The sequence below is a fragment of the Stegastes partitus genome, unplaced genomic scaffold (genome assembly GCF_000690725.1).
Source record: "Stegastes partitus isolate 25-593 unplaced genomic scaffold, Stegastes_partitus-1.0.2 Scaffold1613, whole genome shotgun sequence".
Lineage (NCBI taxonomy): Eukaryota > Metazoa > Chordata > Actinopteri > Pomacentridae > Stegastes > Stegastes partitus.
In genome coordinates this window covers 136,443-157,635 of record NW_007579344.1, presented here as the reverse complement: position 1 = coordinate 157,635, position 21,193 = coordinate 136,443, and the positions used below count along the sequence as shown (strand labels likewise).

The 21,193-nt window shown below is 44.0% G+C and overlaps 2 protein-coding genes across 2 annotated transcripts in view; both read right to left on the bottom strand.

Annotated features, from left to right (window-relative positions):
- Positions 1 to 1,325: 1,325 nt before the first annotated feature.
- LOC103371591 (arf-GAP with SH3 domain, ANK repeat and PH domain-containing protein 2-like) lies at positions 1,326 to 4,459 on the bottom strand (the record flags this gene model as incomplete). The annotated part of the gene is made up of 4 exons (XM_008300963.1): positions 4,148 to 4,459; positions 3,722 to 3,780; positions 3,528 to 3,607; positions 1,326 to 1,445 (listed from the first exon to the last, which is right to left on the bottom strand). Coding segments are annotated over exons 1-4 (393 nt in total), but the record flags the coding sequence as incomplete, so codon positions are not given.
- A 1,824-nt stretch (positions 4,460 to 6,283) lies between these two features.
- The window catches only part of LOC103371589 (arf-GAP with SH3 domain, ANK repeat and PH domain-containing protein 2-like), a 52,322-nt gene continuing 37,412 nt past the window's right edge, over positions 6,284 to 21,193 (bottom strand). The window contains exons 6-22 of the mRNA XM_008300961.1: positions 20,646 to 20,775; positions 20,105 to 20,190; positions 19,905 to 19,980; positions 19,729 to 19,815; positions 17,554 to 17,657; positions 16,622 to 16,691; positions 16,179 to 16,266; positions 14,375 to 14,423; positions 13,946 to 14,112; positions 12,231 to 12,364; positions 11,581 to 11,675; positions 9,373 to 9,562; positions 9,196 to 9,281; positions 8,706 to 8,821; positions 7,696 to 7,763; positions 7,484 to 7,591; positions 6,284 to 6,597 (exon numbers count right to left, since the gene is read on the bottom strand). Coding sequence (XP_008299183.1) covers positions 6,319 to 6,597; positions 7,484 to 7,591; positions 7,696 to 7,763; positions 8,706 to 8,821; positions 9,196 to 9,281; positions 9,373 to 9,562; positions 11,581 to 11,675; positions 12,231 to 12,364; positions 13,946 to 14,112; positions 14,375 to 14,423; positions 16,179 to 16,266; positions 16,622 to 16,691; positions 17,554 to 17,657; positions 19,729 to 19,815; positions 19,905 to 19,980; positions 20,105 to 20,190; positions 20,646 to 20,775 — 1,933 coding nt within the window. The 3' untranslated portion in view covers positions 6,284 to 6,318. The remainder of the gene's footprint in view (positions 6,598 to 7,483; positions 7,592 to 7,695; positions 7,764 to 8,705; positions 8,822 to 9,195; positions 9,282 to 9,372; positions 9,563 to 11,580; positions 11,676 to 12,230; positions 12,365 to 13,945; positions 14,113 to 14,374; positions 14,424 to 16,178; positions 16,267 to 16,621; positions 16,692 to 17,553; positions 17,658 to 19,728; positions 19,816 to 19,904; positions 19,981 to 20,104; positions 20,191 to 20,645; positions 20,776 to 21,193) is intronic.

Genomic DNA, 21,193 nt, shown 5'->3' with positions numbered 1-21,193 from the left:
TTCTTAGTGACGTGGCCTCTTAACTTCCTGTGAGCGACTGCGATTAACTGCTGACTCCTCATCTAACTCAAATGCTACAACGAAAAAGTACGAGTCGCATATTGTCAGTGGCCAAAAATAACCAAAAAGCAGGTCTGCAGTGAATTAGGAGCTGCTGGAACACAGGTGTCCACAGTCAAGGGGGTTTCTATCGTCAGGGGCTGAGAGGCTGCAGTGCAAGAAGGAAGCTCGTTTACCAGAATTTCCCTAGAAAAGGCCTTCTGGAGGAAAGTCCTGCGTTACAATAATGTGCAAAAATAGAGCTATTTGGCCACAAAGACCAGAAATATGTTTGGATGTTTGGAGGAGAGACACCGAACACCAGGCATGGAGGTGGAAGCATCATGCTCTGGATCATCTGGAATAATGAAGAAGGTCTTGGTGGGTTTTCCAACAAGACAATGACCCCAAACACACATCAGAAGTGGCAAAGAAATGGAAAAATCAGACTAGAATGAGGATTTTAGACTGGCACCCATTCCATCGTAGAAAATTAAGACTTATAGGAATCTAGGCTGCGTTGATCTTCACCGTCTTTACAAGTGCACGCAAACTTTCATTCACAACCGTACATCTAAAGTGATTCTCCTCTTTGATATTACCTTGAGTCACAAAGTAGACAGAACTTATTATCTCCATTTAAGTCATTTTAATCGTCGTCTATACCTGAAAATAAAAAGCTAGGACATGTTTCTGCTCGGACAAACAAAGTGAAACGTGACAATAAATGAACAAAAAAAAAATCGACTGAATAGTTTTCATCGGAAAGAAAGTAGAAAAACTTGAGAGCTTGGTATTATATTATGAGCCTGTTTCCCAGCAGAGCGACCTTCTGGGGCTTCATTACTGCACCGTGATGTGAATTTTTCATACACAAAACGAGCGATAACGCTGCTGGACGCAGGGCAGAGAGGAAGCCCGGCGAGGACCTCGGGGGACTCCGGGTCCACGCCAGGGACAGAAAGACTGACTAAATACGGTCATATCTGCAGGGGTGGCTCAGAGGAAAACAAGCTGCAGCTGGTCGACGTTCACACAAGGAGCTCCACAGAGGAAGCACCAGCAGGCGGAAAAAGAGGAGGAGGAGGAGGAGGAGGAGGAGGGGAGAGCGGCCAGAATGAGGTCATGGCTTTTTGCTTTTAGCCGCCATGGTTACCGAGCGCTCTGACATCCACATGGCAGAAGTCGGGCCAGAGCGAGCTGCTTGGACTGGGATCGCTTTGTGCTTTAATCTGAAAACATGAGCAGGCGTCCAAAAAACACACACAGACTGGGGAGATACTGACCCACCACTCCTGGTCCTCCTCTCCGTCCACCACGATCACCTCGCCCTCGGAGAAGGTCAGCTCGTCGGGGTTGTCGGCTACACAGTTGTAGATGGCTTTCACTCGCTTCGGCCTCTGTTTCTGAGACAAGAGGACAAGCAGGTTATATATCAAGTAGGTGCAGGGGGAGCTAAGGCAAAGTTAAACTACAGAACACCTCGAGATGCCGTCTATGTTGTCTTTTGGTAACGCTCCCGTTTTCCCTCATGAACATTTTTCTCAGGAGATTTAGTCTAGATTAAGATTGTGAGGTCAGAGAGTATCGTACCGTTTGTCCTCTAAATCCCTCAGTGGCAAATGTGTGATTTGCCATTTTGGGCTTTGAAGGCCAATTGTTCAGAGCAATGTGAAAACTTTCCCAGTTCATCTCCGCTGTGTATCCTGGACTACATCTGTGCTTTCACTGGGTTTGTAGCGCTGATTCATTTTCTGACTGGAATTTTACTGCTTGATAAAACAGAAAGAAAGATGAAACTACAGGCCTTTAAAACCAAATTGATCCACGAAACAAAGGGACAAAATAAAATAAAGAAAAAGCTTCTACAACCCCACGGTGCAAGGCTCCAGTTTAACTTTCTGAAACTGCATGAACAGAAATATAGTTGGTTTTTAACTCTCCAACACTCCGTGAACAGCTGATCAGTGACTTGTGGTTTCAACGAGATTCTATAATAATATTAATGATAATAACTTTATTTGTAAGGCACCTTTAAGAAGAAGAATTCCCAAAGTGCTTTGACAGGTAGAACATAAAATACAGGTTAAATATCAGGCAGGACAGGGCAAACAGCATAAAACAATAAAAAAATTCATGAAAACACGTAAATACACATGATAATAAATGAAAATGTACAGAATGGATCGTTAGTTTAATAAAAGGACGACATCACACGAGGGGGTTAAGAGAGAAGCTGAAGAGGAAAATCAAGGATAAAAACAGATTAATGTCAGGAGGTTAGAAAGAAGGACTACAAGCAGTAAAAAATTTAAAATGGACAAAAGGGCAAAGAGATGAAAGAGAACTTTACTTGAAGGCGAGTCTTTAAAAGTGGGTTTTAAGAAGTGATTTAAAAGAAGTTACTGATTCAGCATGAAGCTAAAATGTATGTAAAAGACATAAAACTCCCCTAAGGAAGCATTAGTGAGTCAGCTTGACAAAAATTCTGAAAGGTTTCGGCTGAATCAGGATGAACTGCAGGCTGTGCTGCACGGAGCTGATAAAGAAATCAATAAAGTAAATAGTTCAATAACTACAGCATGTAGAGCCACCGTTTTCTCCTGTGGGCCCTTGGAGAAAGGTTGTACGTGTTGATTAATTTTTATTCTTTTAGTAAAATAAATACCGTAATTTCTGGACTATGAGCGCACCTGAATATAAGCCGCACTCACTGACTTTAAAAAGTAAACCAGTTGTGTACATATACAGGCTGCACTGGTCTATAAGCTGCAGGTGTCCACATTGAGATATTTACACAGAAAGATGTTTTAAACTTTTAATTAAATACGTACCGATAACACACACAAATACGTAACAGTTCCTGTAACACGGCCGGTTAAGGAAATAAAACTCCAGCAGCAACCAGGAAAAGTCACTGATCGCTGTCTTCATCTTCCTCCTGCACTAAAACCACGAAAGTCATCTTCTTCAGCCTCAGAATTACTTCATCACTTCTTCAGTCTGTCTGTCGCTCTCAACGTCACTTTGGTCTCAGGGCAAATTCGTAAAAATCCATAAATTAGCCACGTCATTGTTTAAGCCGCAGTGTTCAAAGTGTGGGAAAAAAGTAGCGGCTTATAGTCCGGACATTACGGTAATCAGAAATGTTACTTATACCTTTTTTTATTTTATTTTTTATGATTCATGCCACTATAACTGTGTCACACTGCACATTTCAAAGTTCTTTCTTTGGTCCAAGATGAGTTAAAACAGCGAAACAGCTTCTCCGCTCAAAGTGAGAGAAAAAGAAAGTCCCGGCCAAAGCTCAGACTCACGCTACAGGAAAGACGTTTACTGCACGAGTAGACACTGGAAACACCGAAACAATAGAGGATGGAATGACACGACACGAAATAAGGGAGTAAAACCGTGACTAGGAAAATGAGCGGCCAGCGAATGTGTGCAACAGAATGAATGAATAACGGGAGGAAGAGCGAGGGACTCACCGGGTAGGCCTTCCTCGGCATGGGGGCTGGAGGCAGAGGCTGACCTATGGAGTTCTGGGGGCATCCTGGCACTTCCTTAGCTGGAACAGGAAACAGGAAATTGCGTCACAACGACAACAAAACTCTCCACGTTTCCAAAGAAGAGACAGGATCTGACCGATAGCACAGCCACTTTTAAACACCCATCGACTCACCCGCTCTTTCAATAGATTCTGTTCGGTTTAGAGGTCCTCTGTTGAAGCTCTTATCGTTGCTGCAAAGAGGAAAAAAATGTTCCCATCATCAGAGTCACATAAAGACACAGAGCACTGTCGGCTCGCTAACAGATTTATTGCAGCTCTGTGGGAGATAAAAGACAAAAGGACGACGGTGGAGGAGAGCTACTGCTCGTCTGGCTCGATGCAGATCTTAGCCTGGAAGCTAATGAAGCGGCTAAACAGCAGCCGTGTATTCTCGCCGCTCACGGGAAGTAGGCGGCGCATTACAAGAACAACACGACGCACAACCCTGGGGTAGAGCAAGATGTTCCTCCGTGTAGGAAACTAGTGTTTTCCTGTGAAGCTGGAGAGTCACTGTGACGTGTCGTTTGCTTATGCATACATGTGTTTTTATCATCTTACCCTGCAGGAGATTTGGGCGGCGCTGTCCTGGACGCCAGCGGCCCCTGACTGGACTTGGACTGAATGCTCATCGCTTCCATCTTCGCCACAGGAGCGAGACCCAGAGCTGGAACACACAAAATGCTCAGTTTCATATCTGTGAAATCTGAATATTCTTGTGTGATGAGAATGTTTTGCAAACTGTCGCTTCCAAGGTCAAAAATGAGCTTTTAATCTCAAAAACAATCACTACTTGTTGCCTTTGGCGAGAAGCTGCGCGTCTCGCAGTAATGACTTTGTTTGTCCTCCGTAATTAATACAATCTATTCTGTTTTTGTTCATGTAGTCGTTTACTGTGAGAATCAGAGGGAAACGTTTAAATCAACACACCGAAGTGGAAAATTAGAGGAGCTAGTCAAACGCGTGGGTTGACTTTAGGACAGATTTTTGAACATCAAAGCTCATAAAGAAGAAAAGAAGAAAACGACACTTAACTGAACTGATCCTATAATGATAGTCCTATGCTAACATGCCTTCACAATGGCAGTGGTCACATTTGAAAATAGCAAAAAGGTTCATCAGAGTTTAGCTCTCACAGCTGTTTAACTGAAAAATAAACGAGCCAGGTGCACATGGTACCTCCGGTTGAAGTGAGCCTCATCGGGGGTACGGGCGGGTGCATGTTGGGGGGGTCCGAGGACGACCTCTGTCGACCCACCAGGTCTAAGGAACCGGGCTTCCAGCTGCTGGACGCTGACGACTGACTGATCCCCCCCAGACCGGCTAGCTGGACTAAAGGAGGTGGAAGAGGAGAAAGGATTGTTAAAGTCAGAGAGAATGCAGAGCACGTTGCCAGAACCAGCGTTCACTGTAAAAGTCAAGTCGTTTCAGCTGGAGTGTAATTGAGAGCGACGGTTAATGGGGAGAGGGAATGTGCTGAGGCCGGTGGGGGGGGAGGAGGAGAGGTGGGCAGCTGGTTGGTTCTAGCTCTGATCCACTGGCAGCTCTCCAGACAGCCACTAAGAGTAATAAAGACGGACTGTGGGGAACTTGTCACTTGTCGGGGAACTTAAAGAACTAGAATGCATCCATCTGCCTCCAGTGTGACTTTGCTCACAAACATGTGAAAACGAGATTGTTCCTGGAGGACATCTTTTATGAATATAACTTCCCCAAAGAGGGCAAAGAGGCTGGATTCAAGTCAGACAGTTTAGCATCCATAAACTTTACCAGATTAGTTACTGTAGGAATGCTGCATGTTGCTCTCAAACTAGTGATCGACTGATGTGGGTTCTTTAGGGCCGATACCGATCACAGTGCTGCCCGTTTATTATCACACCCTCAGTCCAGGATGGAATTATTATGACTGTATCCAGGATATTCCAATACGCGGGCTTCAAGATAGAGCCGAGTTTCTAGCCTATGAACTGGACCAGCACTATCTACACGGCCTATGTCGGGTGTATTTAGCATGTATTTGGGAGATAACGTATTTAACTGTTCATGATTAACTAGATGAGCAGTTCAGTTACGAGTGACGACATGCTCTGCAACAACTGTCTTCCATGTGTCCTAATTAATGTCAGACAGTGTGAATAACTCAGAAGCAGATCTCAGGTGAGCAGCTAATCGACAAACAAACAAACATGCTGCCTTCCACGGCTGACTGGGGTGTGATAGTCGACCGACGCTCGGCCCGTGAGCCGTAACAGTCGGCCGACCGTGACTTTAAACGGGCAAAAGTTACTCCTGGAATCAATTTCGGGGAATTTCGTTATAACAAAAACCAGGATTATGACATTATTCTATGACCATAAACAGGCTGTTTTGCTATAAGTTATATAGGAAATGATTTTGATATTTTGTGATTATAAACGGGATATTCTATAAAGCGGTGTGACATTAGGTGGGCGACACTGTATTGGTCATCAAGAAAGACAAAACAGTGATGTTTACAACTGACATACATTAAATGTTAACAGCTGTCATTCATAACTAAGCTTCTTCAACTTTAAGGCAGCTGCTAGCAAAAGGAACAACACAGGATGCTAAACGTTCTCTTCTGTTTACTGATCGATCGATTTGAGATCGAACAGTTTGTCTCCTACAGTTCCATCCACTGTGCGTCTCTGTTTTTCATCTCACCCAGAGTAGCACATTTAATGTAATCAGTTAATGAGAATAATCGACAGTCAGTCTTTCTTGACCACAAACACTTCCACTCGGTGATGCTGCTGTGTCTGCTTACCCAGGTTCCTCGGGGGCAGCGGCGGGGCCGAGGTGGTGGCGGGCTGAGGGGGGTTGGTGTTGAGGATGGTGCCGTACGTCTCGTTGTTGACCAGGTTGGGCATGTAGGGCCGCTGCTTGTCCTTGCCGAGGCCGTCGCGGCCCGCCGAGCTGGACGGGAGGTGGGAGTTGCTGCCCGGAGTGTAGCAGCTGACCGGACGCTCGTCTCTCCGGTGGGGGCTCGGCTGGAGGGGCAGCGGGGAGGCAAGATGTGGTTAACAGCCTGTCGTACTAAACTTCTGCCATTTATGGTCTCGCTTTTGATTTAAAACCAACTTTATTTTATTACTAACAAGGGAAAAGAAAACATCTTCACTGGCTTCTTCGAGCTGCTGACTCTTCACACCTTTTCCTTCTGTGCTGGATCTAAAAACTAACAATCTGCAGCATCCCAGAGGCCTGGTGGTGAAGACTCACATCACTGTGATCGCCGGTCTGATTCCAGCCATTCTCTCCTCTCTCTCATCTCCTTTCCTGTCATCTTTCTATGGCCCACTTTAAAATCAAGCTACAAAACGCCCAATAACACACTCGGGAAAACAAACAGTCAGCGCATTACGACACAAAGCTGCACATCTGTCAAACCAGCGTGAATATACCGAGACGTTTCTACCAATTATCACAGCTTCCTGCAGCAAACAATCCAGAACCAAGACTTTTAGGTCAAACAAAAGCACTCCAACCACCCACTGCCTTGAAACTAGTGTATAAACAACACCCAGGACACTCTTCTTGCACCAAACTGAGCCGTTCACACGATGCTTACTGTCAAACAGAGATCTTATATAATTATGCCCTTTGACAATTACACCATTTTCTTTTACAATAGTCTTGCTTTAATGGTCGTCAACTGCACTTCACGTCGAGGAATAATAACAAAAGCAGCGTGAGAGCAGTGAAACAGCATCACACTCAAGTACAAAAGGAACAATTTTAACTTTTAGAGGACAAGTGGTTTTACTAATTGGTAATAAAATAAAATAAAACAATCTTTTGCAGAAAGTTTAAGGTCTCATCAGCCTCAACAAAAGCCTTCTTTTAACATTTTCTAATCTCAGAACCATCGCTCACCTTCTCGTCCAGATCCTCGTCGCTCTCGTCCAGGTCTTCATGCTGGAGGCACCACTCGTACTCGACGTGGACGTGGGCGTTGAATTTTCCCGCCAGCGCCTGATTCAACTGCAAACAAACGCACGCACACATGCAAATAACTCTCGGACGGTTTCAGAAATCACAGCGCTTGCTTGCAGGCGTGAGCCCGGTCTAAACATAGCACAGCTCACCAGCTCCTCGCACTGTAGGTGTTTGAGCCTCCGAGCGATATCCAGCGGCGTCTCCCCGGCCTCATTAGCTGCAAGGCAAACACAACAGAAACATGTAATCACTGCTGGCTCCGCACGAGGACAAACACGCAGCCCGTTCTCTTTGCTTTCTCTTTCGCCGTGACATGAGAAATGTGTAATTAAAGCGTTTCCCACACTGAGCGACTCTCTGGTTTCTCCCCTCTGTCCTTTTTTTTCCTGTTATCTGGGTTGTGTTGTTGGTTTCGGAGAGGAGCAGACAGATTAGCGTTGTGAGAAAAAGTCGCCACGGTCTGTTTTCAAGGGCCACAATTCTGGGAACTAAACCTGAACGAGTGGGAACAAGAGCTGTTTGTGTGTGAGAGGGCGAGACGATGAGAGGGAAAAGAAAAAGTGTGTGAAAGACAGCGTGCATGTTCACAGCAATATTATGTTAGAGCTCTACTGTGGAAAAAGTACATGCAGCAAGTACTTATAAACTGAATGCACCAAAAATATTAAACACAAGAACTTATTATATAGAATGTTTTGTATTTTATAATACTGATGCATGAACACATGAGCAATACTTTAGCAGGCGTCATAGTGCGAGTTTAATCTGCAAAATCTCCAAATTTATGAATTAAAATAAGTCTACAATCTTAAAACTTTACTTCCACTGCAGTCTAGATGTTCCAGCCTGTTCTAGACATGACCGACTATATCATGAAACAAGACACCAGGGTTATAAAAAGCTTTCTGCAAGAAGATAAAGCTTAGATAAGAGGTGGAACCATCAGAGTTTGCATATGATTTGTATGAAAATGATCTGCAAAGTGTGCACAGTAACCAGCACCTGGAGCTGTCAGGGGAGTAAAAGGTAGAATATTTTCCTCTCAAATGAAGGAGAGTGGAAGAAAGAAGGAGCAGAATGTGGAAAAACTGATGAAGTGATTATCTCAGAACTGTAAAGGGCAAAGATAGATAGTAGCTGCATTGGTGTGTTTCCTCACCGATCTCTATGGAGGCCTTCCCCCTCAGCAGCAGCTTCAGACATTCGCTGTTGTCGGTCAGGCAGCAGTAGTGCAGCGCCGTGCTGCCTTTGGCCGTCTGCTTGTCCAGATTTAAACTTCAAGAGGGCACAGACGGAGAGAGAGAGAACTATTAAATCCAGAGGATAAATAAAATGAAACCTTGCTTCCTCCATTAAACATCTAAAGTCGGGTTATCTCCGCCTCTGGTTTCATTCTGGTTTTAATGAGAACAACAAAGGAGCGAATACTGACAGGAAGTCAAATGAAAACGCAATTATGCAAATAGCTTCGACCTGAAGAGAGACGGGAGAAATAAGCGGATGTCAATAACCCTCATCAATAAGCCCATAAATCCACTAAGAGGCCTTATTTGTCTTTTTATGGCTTATTTAATGTTTGCTGCATCATCACGTTGGCTGTGAACCCATTCCAACTTATTGACGACTGGTTTCCTTCCCGCCGTGCTCACCTGTTCTGGGTGAGGAAGTCGACGATGTGCAGAGACGTTCTGTCCACCAGCCTGACCGCCAGATGAAGGGCCGTCTCTCCTTGTTCCTGAAGATCAAAAACATCGTGAACACGAGGCGTTTTTCAGGGATGCAACAGACAAGCCTACACGGGACGGCGAAACATTGTGCGCACTGACATGCCCGTTGGCCAGAGGTATGGGCTCCATGAGGTCCACTCCCTCGGCGTAGACCTGGATGAGGGAGAAGATGTCTCGAGCCTTCACGGCGTCGCACAGCGTGTGGAGCCGCGACGTCGGGTCGGGACACTTCTTCCTGGCGAAGCGCTTCTCCGTGTACTTGGCTGTGATGAAGTCTTTCCTCGCCTGCCTGGTGGAGAACACACACACAGACGTTGTGTTAGAGCTGTGAGATCTTTTGTACGATTCATGCCTTTTAAAGTAGAGAACCATAATGATATTGGTATTATTAATACTGGCTGGTGAAAGCTTCGACCCAATCGAGCCAAAATTTAAACTGGCAGGCAGATGATTCAGCCAAACTGTTTGGTTTGAATTTTCTATATAACAATAAAAATGTTCTACACAAAAGTTTAAGCCATTATTTTTTTATTTTGTCCAGCGAATGTCCAAACCTGGAACACTCGGCATAATATGAAGAGTTCATTTGCAAAAACAGATAACTCCACCTTCACAAACCTTCAGGAAACCCCCTTTTCCATCATCTACCTGAGACAATATCAATCAAACTTAAGTTGTTTCTATTTTTGTCAACTTCAGTCTAACATTATCTCAAACAACAACAACAAAAACAAGTTTCCTGAAAATCTACAAAAATGGAGTTATCTGTTTTTGCAAATAAACTCTTCAGATGTTGATTCCACCACAGAGTCCCTCCTGCAGTGGAATCAACATTTGAAGAGTTAATGTTCTCTTCAGTCAGGTGGAAAAAAACGTACATCAGCATCAGTAGTCAGATATCAGATATCAGCACAAATCCAATCCAGAATGCATCCCTGCTTTACAGGAAAGCTCGTGTGTGACTGTGCACCGATCAGCAGCAGAAGACAATTCCAGTAAACTTAAACTCTATTAGATTTGTGTGATCGGCCGTCTGGATGCATGATTTAGTTTCATAATAATTTGGAAGGAAGAGCAGGAACACATCGGACATAAAAAGCCTGATACAGTGTTTGGTATTAAAAATGTGCTTCTTTATGATACATGTGCAATTTATAACTTCTTTGAATGAATTGATTAAAGGTTTGGTTTGTTTTTTTTTAACTTTGGTTTTGGGGGTTTTTTAAATTCCCGTTTTGGATTAATTGGCCGGTTTTGTTGTTAATCGCTTTTGGGCCCCTTTTTTAGTTTTTTTTCGTTTTTTTTAGGGCGTTGTTTTTCAACTTGGGGTTCGGGCTTTTTTGTTTTTCGTTGGGTGTTGGTGTTTTCCCGTTTTTGATTTCCTTGATTTCCCTTTTTTTTGCCCAATTTTGGGCCGTTGGGTTTCGGAGTTAATTCAGGCCCACCTTTCACCACTTAAACTTATTTTTTTTTTTCGGGATTGCAGTTAATTGGTCGCATTTCACCTTCTTTTTCAGGACTTATTACGTTGTTTTCCGTTTTTTTTTTTTTTTTTGTGAAACAGTAAATTGGAATATTCCTTGATATCAATAATAATAATTATATTTTAGCATTAAACACATCGTCTTGGTTAAACAGGGTCTCCATACTGGTGATTAATCATTACAGAAACATAAGAGATGATTTTGGTAATCACTAATGCTGTTAATTTAGGGCAGCTGTGGCATAAATCTCACATCGGGTGGTGGTCTGATAAATTCATTAAGCGCTGCACATGACAGGAACATGCATCAACCACCAAGTGCAAAATGCTTCATCTACAACTCGTACAACTTTCAGCATTTTGTTAGAGAGCGTGAGTGTGACGTGAACAGCTGTGCACAGAAACCACATGATGCATCTGGAAATTATTGAAGAGCATTTGCACATAATTATTAATACATTTAAGACTCTATTTTTAATTAGTATTTCCTCTTTTGTGTTGAGCAGTTGCAACAAAGCAATCTCCCCACATGGAAATCCAATAAAGTCCTGATCAGGCATGTCAGTATGAGTAGAAAAGTTGGGTGAAAGGTGTAACTTTAGGAGCTGATTGTTGATTTTCCAATCACACAGTTATGTAAATAGAAATAAGCAATCAATACGATTTAGAAAACATGATTGGCACATTGTCGTCACAGCAGGTTGAGTGTAACGTAAGGCAAGCAAGAAGGCTGGAAAAGAGCGAGGAGAAGGGGAATGGAGGTGACAGGAGGGGATGCAGAGACAGAGAGAGAGTGGAGGAATGAAGCCAGAGGGGTGACTTACATGTCACTGGTCGGGTTGGGTTTCACCACATTTTCAGCACTTAAACAAGCCTCCATGATTTCATTAAAGCCTGCATTCCCCACATTCTTGGCCAGCTGTGGAGCACACACACACACACACACACACACACATGGACAGACACACAAATTAAAACTAGTTATGTGTCATTTTCTGTGCCACATTGATTAATTCACAAGTCATCAGTTCAGCGCACACGCCCACCGGGAAGCAGCAGCCTCCCTCGCCTGCACAGCGCCCGCCTGGCTGTGGCCAACGCGCCTGGCGTCTTAACACCGAGGAAAGCAATCACGGCTGGAAGCATTTAATCCCGACCGTCCCGCAGGCGGTAAATCTCTACACCGACGGTGATTAGAAAAGCCAAACAAAATCTCAGCTATTCTGAGGCTTCCGGAGGTCTTCCAGAGGAGAAGAAGAACGAGTCCAAGGGTACTCTCCGTCCTCCTCCTCCTCGTGTTTACCTCCTGTCTTGATTTACTGCCCTCCTCATCATTCCTAACCCCCCTTTTCTTTCCCAATTTAGCCTAAAAATCTCCACAGAGACCCTGATGGAGAATCAATACAGCTGAACTCTTTGACGATAACTGGGGATGTGTGGTGGTGATTCAGGCGAGAAAGATTTTTTTTTTTACCAAGAGCTCGGAGGTGCTGAGGACGTCCAAAGTGAGGGACTGGATGCGGGAGTAGTGGACTCCCAGCTCCCTGTGGATCCCCGAACATTCGATGCAGGTGAGGATGCCCAGGTTGGTGGACAGCCACGTCGGATCTGAGGGAAAAGGAGACGACTGCTGTCAAGAAAACGTACAGAATGAACATGAGAGGGAGTAAAAAGAGGAGAAATATGGCCGATAAACTGTCAGCACTAAAGCAAAAAAAAAAAAAAAGTCATTTCTGCAGCCAACTTTGATGTGTCCTTGTGGAAAGCTGAGGGCTCTGGAAATTTAATAGCTGCCTGAAGGGCTTTTTTTTTTTTTTTACTATCGCACAATGTCAGAGGAAAGTGGCCGAGCTGCACCGTAACCAAGTCTGGCCTAGATACTCTCTACATGTATGTTTGAGTATACATGTAGGCAGGAGGACATTTCACGGGACTTGAGGAAATACTTGGAGGATTTAAAATTTAGAGAGCGTTTCAGCTTTTCCAGAGACTGTACCAGAGGTCTACACACTCCAAACACAGCGAGCATTTCTGATTTGGCTCCAAATCAGCCAGCCAACATATCATCGCCTTCATTTTATTTATTTTTTTGTGACACAGTCTGGAATGAACAAAGGATCTCCTGCGATTTTAAAGTCATCGCAGCTCCAGGATTCGTGGGATTTCTCACCGTTCTTGACATTTTATTGTGACCACCGAGCCGTGGATAATCGGGGGCTGATCCTGACTGATCCTGTCCCCGCGTCAGGAGATTTAAATAATTGATGAACTTATCTGCTGCTGCGCTACCATGTGGAAAATGTGCACGGCACCTCTTTTTAATTTGGAAATGCAGGTTTATGCGCCTTTGTGAAGGTGTTTCATGAAGAGAGCGACGATGGGTTTCTGCAAAACCTCAGAACACACTGAACAATACGTGAACAATAGTGTTAAAATTTAGTTATTCTGCCTGTTAAAAACAATTAAAAGACAGTATTTTAATTGAGATTTGTATCTGTAATAGTTAAAAAAAACTGGAAGAAGTGCATCCAACTTTGAGGAGAACTGGATTTTAAAAACTGTGCTTATATTTTTTGGGATTATTACATTTTAAGGTCTATATAGTAAATGTTATAGAATGGTCTTGTCTTTACTACACTGCAGGTATTTGTACGCACACAAATGCTAATGATTCGAGGCTCTGGCGAGTGTTTCTTCGGGGAAATGGAAGCAGATATTGGGAGAAAAATCTCAGGAAATCCTGACATTGAATCCAAGCTTGGACCATTTATCAGCGTGTACTTTGTGGCGTATGAATGAATCTGGAGCGTTAAACGTACGAGTTGGCTTTAAAACACATGAATATGTCGTCAGTTATCGAGATGAAAACATGAACGAGGAGTAAATATGGTGGTCATTAGAAAACAAAGTGCATTTAGTGGTTTGCTCGCACGTGTCAGCAGCTCTGCTTGTAAATGCATCATCAAATAATAATCATGTATCTGGGATAATAAAAGATTATGGCAGATAACTTGTCCCCAATAAGCATCATGACTTTTTTTTTTTCAAAACCAAAGGGACATAAAAAGCCAACAACCTTCCAGGTAAGAAGACGTTGGTACAGAACATCAGCAACATTCGTGGTTATTCACTTTAACCCAGTGCCGTAAAGCTTTCCTGCAGCGAGGGTTTCCCCTTCTATCAACTCACTGGGAGCTCCGCAGTCACAGCACACGTCATTTCCCGTCATCCTCTTGACTTCTCCCAGGATCGCCTTGGTCAGCTCCTGCACGATGTTGTTCTCGCCGACATGATGGTCCCCCTTGAAAGCCTGATTCAGCGCCTCCTCCTTACTGTTCTGCAGCACCGAGATCCAGCTGGAGGAAAAGAAAGTGTACAGGAGAGTTAGGCGGATGACGGGAGGAGAAAGTAGGTTGCTGTAAGAATGGGAGCAGCCGAGATGGACGGGAACGAGGAGAAAAACGGAGGGCGAGGAGCGAGACAGGAGTAAAAGGCGAGTTAATGGGGAGGAAGGTAAAGACGAGGTAGGAAGTGTGTGGAAAGGAGTCGAGGTGGTAAACAGGACGCACTTAAGTCTGGACGGACACGAACGAGTGAGAGGAAGGAACAGGTACTTACATCTGGCAGTCCTGGTCGTCCTCGGCCTGGAAGTGATACGTTCTGTCGTCTACAACAGAAGAGGAGAGAAAACAGCATCAGTCAAGGAGCTGAAGACACACAGTAAAAGCTCTGTGAGGGCATGAAAGTGTTCGACTGGAAGGTCAGACTGAGGGCGCTGCAGCACAACAACAAACCTGTTCCTGCCATCAGATAGGAATCAGCCTCAGAACCACAGAGATCTATTTCTGTTCAACTAAAGATGCTTAAAATATGCTGTGTCTCCAGTCACCATCCTAAAGCGACTCTGCTGAGTAAGTGGTGGGCCTAAATCTGACATAATCGTGACTTGAAACGTCTCCTGCATGTCATTTCCCATCATCCGTGCACTGTCAGCTAATAAAAACACCCAGAGGATGCATTATCAGCTCCACAGTCTAGCCAGAGAGGAGAAAGTCTGAAACAGGTTATCGATTCTAAATAAACCAAAGTGTTTGTTGTGGAAAAGTCTGAGTCAGTGCTTCAAAAATGATATTCGATTGATTTCTTTGACAGAAACGGTCTAATCAGGGGGAAGGACAAACAAAGAACACTTTAGGTTACAGCAAGCAATTAACTTTAAGTTTTTCTGTTTTATTGCTTTTAAACATCAAGTCATGGTCAATAATTGAAAAAATCGGCTTTTTAGACGAGAATTTACACAAAAAAGATTCTTTCAAGTCAAAGTGAAATCACATTTATATAAAATAATGTCCATCAGTTGGAAATATAAAATGTAAAATTAGTGATTTCAAGTATTCATCCCCTTCAAGTCAGTTTTTAGTAGAATCAAAACTTGACTTGAAGGCGGTGTGGATGCGTATTTCAATTCCAGCCTCAAACTCTCTTAGATAGAGGTGTGGCTGCTCCAGAACAGATGCTACCTTCTACCTCTACAAGTATATATGTCCGGTAATATCGGCCCTCTGATGTCATCGACTCGATATTGGCATAAAAATATAATATCTGTCAATATCGTTCTTGTTTTTCTTGCCTGTAATGAAAACCGTTAATATAATGTCTGGATTTCACCGACATGCAAATGATGACGACCTCCAGCTGCGTAGTGAAGCGTGTAAACAAGCTGCAGTAACAAACGTGTATCGGTAGATATCAGAATCAGAAATTGAGAGTTGGACGATATCGGCATATCGGATATTAGCAAAAATATCGGACATCCTTATTTATATCCCTTCCAGGCCTACTGCTGAGCTCATGATGCTGCCACCACCGTGCTTCAGTGTGCTGCTGGTGTGCTCCTGACGATGTGCAGTGTTTAGTGTCTGATGGCCAAAAAGTTTAATTTCAGCCTAAATCAGATTGATCGTAATTCAATGTTAAAACACAATAAAAAGTGAAACCGAGGGGGCTTGAGTACTTTATATTAACTATTCATAATATAAAATGTCAGTCGTGAAAAATCTCTGATGCAATTTCACAAAGACTGAAGTTGTTTTGTCACTATTGGATGCTATTGTTCAATCTGTCCTTTCAGGTTACAGCTAATTGACTCCAGCGTTACAACTAAACTCTAGATTCATGTGTGCTGAACACATGGCATTATCTTCTCTGTTTAAATCAGCTCATCTCTGCTTTGCTGCTGCTGCTTGGGAAACGGTGAAACAATTGAAAGCCACACTGCTGCTGCTGCTGCCTGGAGCTAATTAAAACCAGGCATTTGACTGTAATGACCACAGACTGGGGAGAGGAGGAGGGAAAAGAGAAAGAGGTGGGCACAGGCAAAAAAAGATAAGAATCAGATGAAGGGAGCAGACGGTGAGCTTACGTGATATGAGGTCAAAGCTCCGCTTCTCCTCAGGATTGTGTTTCACCTGACAGGTGAGCAGGTTGAGTTTAGCCGGCGGTCGGTTCGCCTGCCAGAGAGACGCACGTTAGAAACAACAATGAAAGTGAGCGAGACGGTCGTGTTTATCTGAGCGCTGCTGGAGCCAAACGAAACATCTGATAAGCCGCTCCGTGTGAGATGACCTGCGTTAGCGAGGGGGAGTTAAATCTTTATATGGGAGCGAGCAGAGTTAGGCGATGTGAGAGGAATGCTAACTTGGCCTGTGATCTCTGTAGATTGCTGTTAATGTATTCGTGGTTAATGGGTGACGATAACGACCGGCGAGGGAGAAGGCCTGCAGCCAAGCAATGTGTGCAGAGCGGTCACATGTGTGCATCCAAATGTTCATGTTGTTTAACTAACAGAGCGCAGCGTCTGCTTACTGTGCCGTGTGAGATGGTCAGGTATCCGTTCTTCGCTGTGCACTTCCTCTTCTGCCACACTTTCCTCAACCTGCGGCACACGGAGGAAGAGGATGAGCACGTCACGTATGTATGCGGTGAATTGTGGATTCGTGGAGCAGACACGTTCGATAAAATATTTACTACGATCACATGTTAGGAGCAGGAGTCACATGCATTAGTTATGATCCTCAGGCTGAGCAGTGAAGCCAGATAACAAAACAACATTGTCTTTAAAAGCTGAAACGATTAGTCAAGTAACCGATAAGTCAAACAGCGGACAAGTCATCTGCAGCAGGTCTAAAAATCAAGTCAGAATTTTTCATATAATAGAAAAACAAACAAGTAAAATGAACTGGTTTTCTCTGTAGTACTGTGAAACTGTGGTTTTTACTTTAACCATCCATCCATCATCTCTACACCTTAATCCTCACTATGGGGGGCTGGAGTCTATCCCAGCTGACTCAGGGTGAAGGCAGGTTCACCTGGACAGGTAACCAGTCTATCACAGGGCTACACTTAGAGACAGACAACCAAGCACACTCACATTCACACCTACGGACAATTTACAATCACCAATTAACCTCAGCATGTTTCTGGACTGTGGGAGGAAGCCGGAGAACCCGGAGAGAACCCACGCTGCACGGGGAGAACATGGAGACTCCACGCAGGAAGATCCCGGGTGTCCTCACCGGGACAAGAACCAGCGACCTTCTGGCTGCGAGGCAATGGTGCTAACCACCGAGACACATGCAGCCCTTACTTCAACTATTAATTAAGAACAAAATCTGCAGATTATTTTAGAATATGCTGCAGCCTTCTTTGTTCTCCCGAATTAAAAATCCTAATTTAATGAATTTAATTACACACGTCATGCACGGCCGCAGCACCATTTTTTCTTTAATAAAACTCACCCATCGCTTTTCTTGTACAGGTAGCCGCTGCGCTCGGTGCCGTGCTCCTTGTTGCCCTGCGGCTGGTGCAGGCTGTAGGTGGTGCTCTGCCGCACCTGGGAATCCTGGGAAAAAAAACAGAGAGAGAGAGAGAGACGGCAAATCAGAGGCGATAAAGAGGACAAGAAGAGCTGCACATCAGATACACTATGAAGTCAACAGGGAGCTACAGAGACGCTAAATTGCTCTGGTGTGTTTCTAGGTCTCCTGCTCCTCTAAGAACTTTAAGGGAAATAAAAATAATATCAAGAGTGCTGCTGGTAGCCTGAAGGATCAGATGAATGAGGGGATGAAATAAGAGGCGCTTTTACACCTCTGAAGTCTTCAACAGCAGCTGGCCAGATTTTGTTATTAGCATTTTAGTCTCAAGTAATTCTATTTTGATCTTTTTTTTGTCTTTTGGAATTTTATCTCTAAGTTTTAACAGTTTTACGTCAAAAAAGCACCAAACAAAAGTCAGATTTTTGTGCGAATTATGTCATTTCCTTTCTGGAAACGCTTCAGGAAACAGAAAGAGTGACTTCTGACGGCTGCAGGGCTTTATGTGTGCAGGAAGAACAGCAGCTCCAAACTTTCCACCAAAGCACTAAGACGTGACAGTTGCATATTTAAAAAACCACACAGATGATTGTGCTGCTGCTGTGAAAGAACAAAAAAAACAAAACCAGCACTGGACACCACGACAGTGAAGACAGGACACAGAAAACGTGTTTCAAAAAATATCCACTTACTCTCCTAGACTTGTTTCACAAAAGACGGAGGCAGCGGAGGAGAGAAGAAAACAATCTTAAGGTGAGACCAGAAGCTGCTGATGTTTGCAGCATATTTAACAGTTGGCTGAGCACAGGGCTGCCGAGCGGTCAGCCAAAAATCACCTCCGTTTATTACAGGAGGCGGTGGAGTAAACAGAGAAACCGCAACGCAGGCATGAACCAGGACAGGCTTAGGATGTTCTTGCATAAAATAGTTTGTTCCTCTAATTTGGTGAAATATGGTGTAGAAGCCAGTTATGTACTATGTGGTAGTCATGTGTTGGTAACGGCTGGAAGTTTTCCTGTTTCACTGCTTTTCAACGTTGAATCGATATAATTTGGCTTTTTTGACAAGAATTTTAAAAGATTCTTTTTAAATCAAAGCGAAACTTGACTTCTATGAAATAATATAAAAAGATGATACGAAACAAAATAATTGAGTGCAAAAGTGTTGGTAGAATCACCTTTGGCCACAACTCCAGCATTGAGCCTTAGTGAACAGGTCTCCATCACCAGCACATCTGGACACTGTCATTTTACCCAGTTTCATTTTTTGGAAAACTCCTCCAACTCTGTCAGGTTTCATGGGGACCAGTCAAGTCCATCCAGCTACAAACTCTGGACTCTGACTCGGCCACTTTAAACCATTTCTGTGTAGCTTCGGCTCAACGCTTTCTGTCGCCGTCTTGCTGGAAAACAAACCTTCTCCCAAGTTGCAGACCTCTTGCAGACCGTCTGCCTTTACAAGCCTTCTAGGACCTGCTGCTGGAAGCATCCCAACATCATGATGCTGCCGCCACCGTGCTTCATAGTGGCGTGTTCGTAATCAAGTGTTTGGTGTCTAGTCTGATGGCCAGAAAGCTCTCCCTCAATCCTGTCTTTCTTCACAGTCACTGCTGCACATGTGCCATATTCCTTCTTTCTCTTAATAATGGATTTAGCTGTACTCCAAAGGATATTTAGTGACTTGGACATTTTCTTGTATCCATCCCCTGACTTGTGCTGGAGTTGCTTAAGGTGTTCTTTCGTCTTCATGGTGTAGTTCTATCCAGGAGTACTGACCCACCAGTTTCAGGCATCTTTATACTACAATCACTTCACTGCACTCAGTTAATTTCACTTCTTGTCAAAAAAGCCTAATTAAATCGACCATGAAAGGGGAAACTTCCAAGCACGTGTTGACTTTTTACAGGCTCTATATTTATGTCCTTCCAGTCAGTGGCATCGCTGAGAGATGCTGAAGGTTATTACTGAGGTTTGGGATCGTGTCCAGTATATCGTATATAATCTGATTTACAGAAAGTAAGAAGATTAACATCTGATATTTGACCGACACGTTGTTAAGACACGGAGAGGTCACAGAGGACTTGTAGGTCTATGTTACCTCCTTCTGCTCCACCTGTAGCGCCGACTTCAGGACGTCTCGTAGCTGAGTCAGCTGCTTCCTCTCCTCGTCCTGCACCTGCTTTATCTGTCGTGAAGGAAAGAAACAGGAGACGAATAAGAGAGGAAATGTTTAGGAGTTAAACCAACAAATCAGATCGCTGCTGGAGCTCCCACCGTGTGCAGATCTGTGGCCAGTTTCTCTATGGAGGGTTTCAGGTTGTCCACAGCTTTTAGACCATCCTGAAAGAAACTGGACAGAAAACACACGGATTTACCACCCAGCGTAGCATAAACATTACAAACCAGCACAGGATAAGGCCACTGGATGTCCACAGCTATCGACACGACTTTGATAGAGATATACGATGTCTTACTTGCACTGTGCGTGGAAGTACTTGATGAGGTTCTGCAGCAGATCCACCCCCTTCTTGATCTTGATCTCGTTGACTTTGAGGAGATACTGTAAACAGATCGAATGCAGATCCGGGCCGAGGGGTCAGAGCGGGTTCAGTCGGAGGGAAAGGCAACTCACAGGCCTGTGAACTTCAGTCATGCTCCGTCTCAAACATACACATCGCCTTTCATCTCACATCTACACGCTTCAAAGTAAAAATGTTCATGTTTCAAGTAAAGCGTCATTAAAGCAAAACATCAAAAAAGGCTCTGACGATGCAAATACACCAGACTGTAATGTGATATCTGCACTCCAGCAGGCTGTGCTGTCATTTTAAAATATTCAGTCTGTACCTTAGTCTGACATAGACGGATGCTCGCACAATCTTTTATGTAATTTCCCCCCAGCTGTTATTTGAACGATCATTTCTGGAGCAGGATTTTAATGTTTCATGGGGCAAACATTTCTTTCCATTACCAACTAACAAAACAATGAGTTCAGAGCATGCTAGTCTTGCCCACCTCACACATCTGCAGCTGGAAGAACCTCCTCTCCTTCTCCATCTCCTCGGCGATCTCGGCGCCGCTGATTTCCGTCCGAATCATCCCGTGCTGCCTGGCGTGCTCCTTCTTCTCCTTCTCTATCTTGGTGCTGGAAGAAGCGACAGAACAAGGGTCAAAGAGGACACAACGCATCCACAGCAGCACCGCAAACACACAGGAGGCGTCCTATGGTGTAAAATCAGCCCCAAAGCAAAGCTGTCCAGGAGGGCAGGCGGCAACGGGCTCCCGTTGTTTTACAGATTAATGGTTTGGGGTTGGAGTTGGTTAAAGTGCCTATAAGGTTCGGCATGGTTGGTGTAGAAGTAAGAGTGTAGCTGTCGATGACCTCAATCATGAGCCAAGAGGGGTTTTTAAAAAAATATTTCTATTGATGGGGAAGGAAACTTTAACGTCACTTACAATGACGACAGAAACATTCCTCTTTCACGATTAAACCACAAGTAAAAGTTTTCATTTACTTTAGATGTTTAGATCTGCAGCCGTCTGGGAGGCATGAGATTGATTCA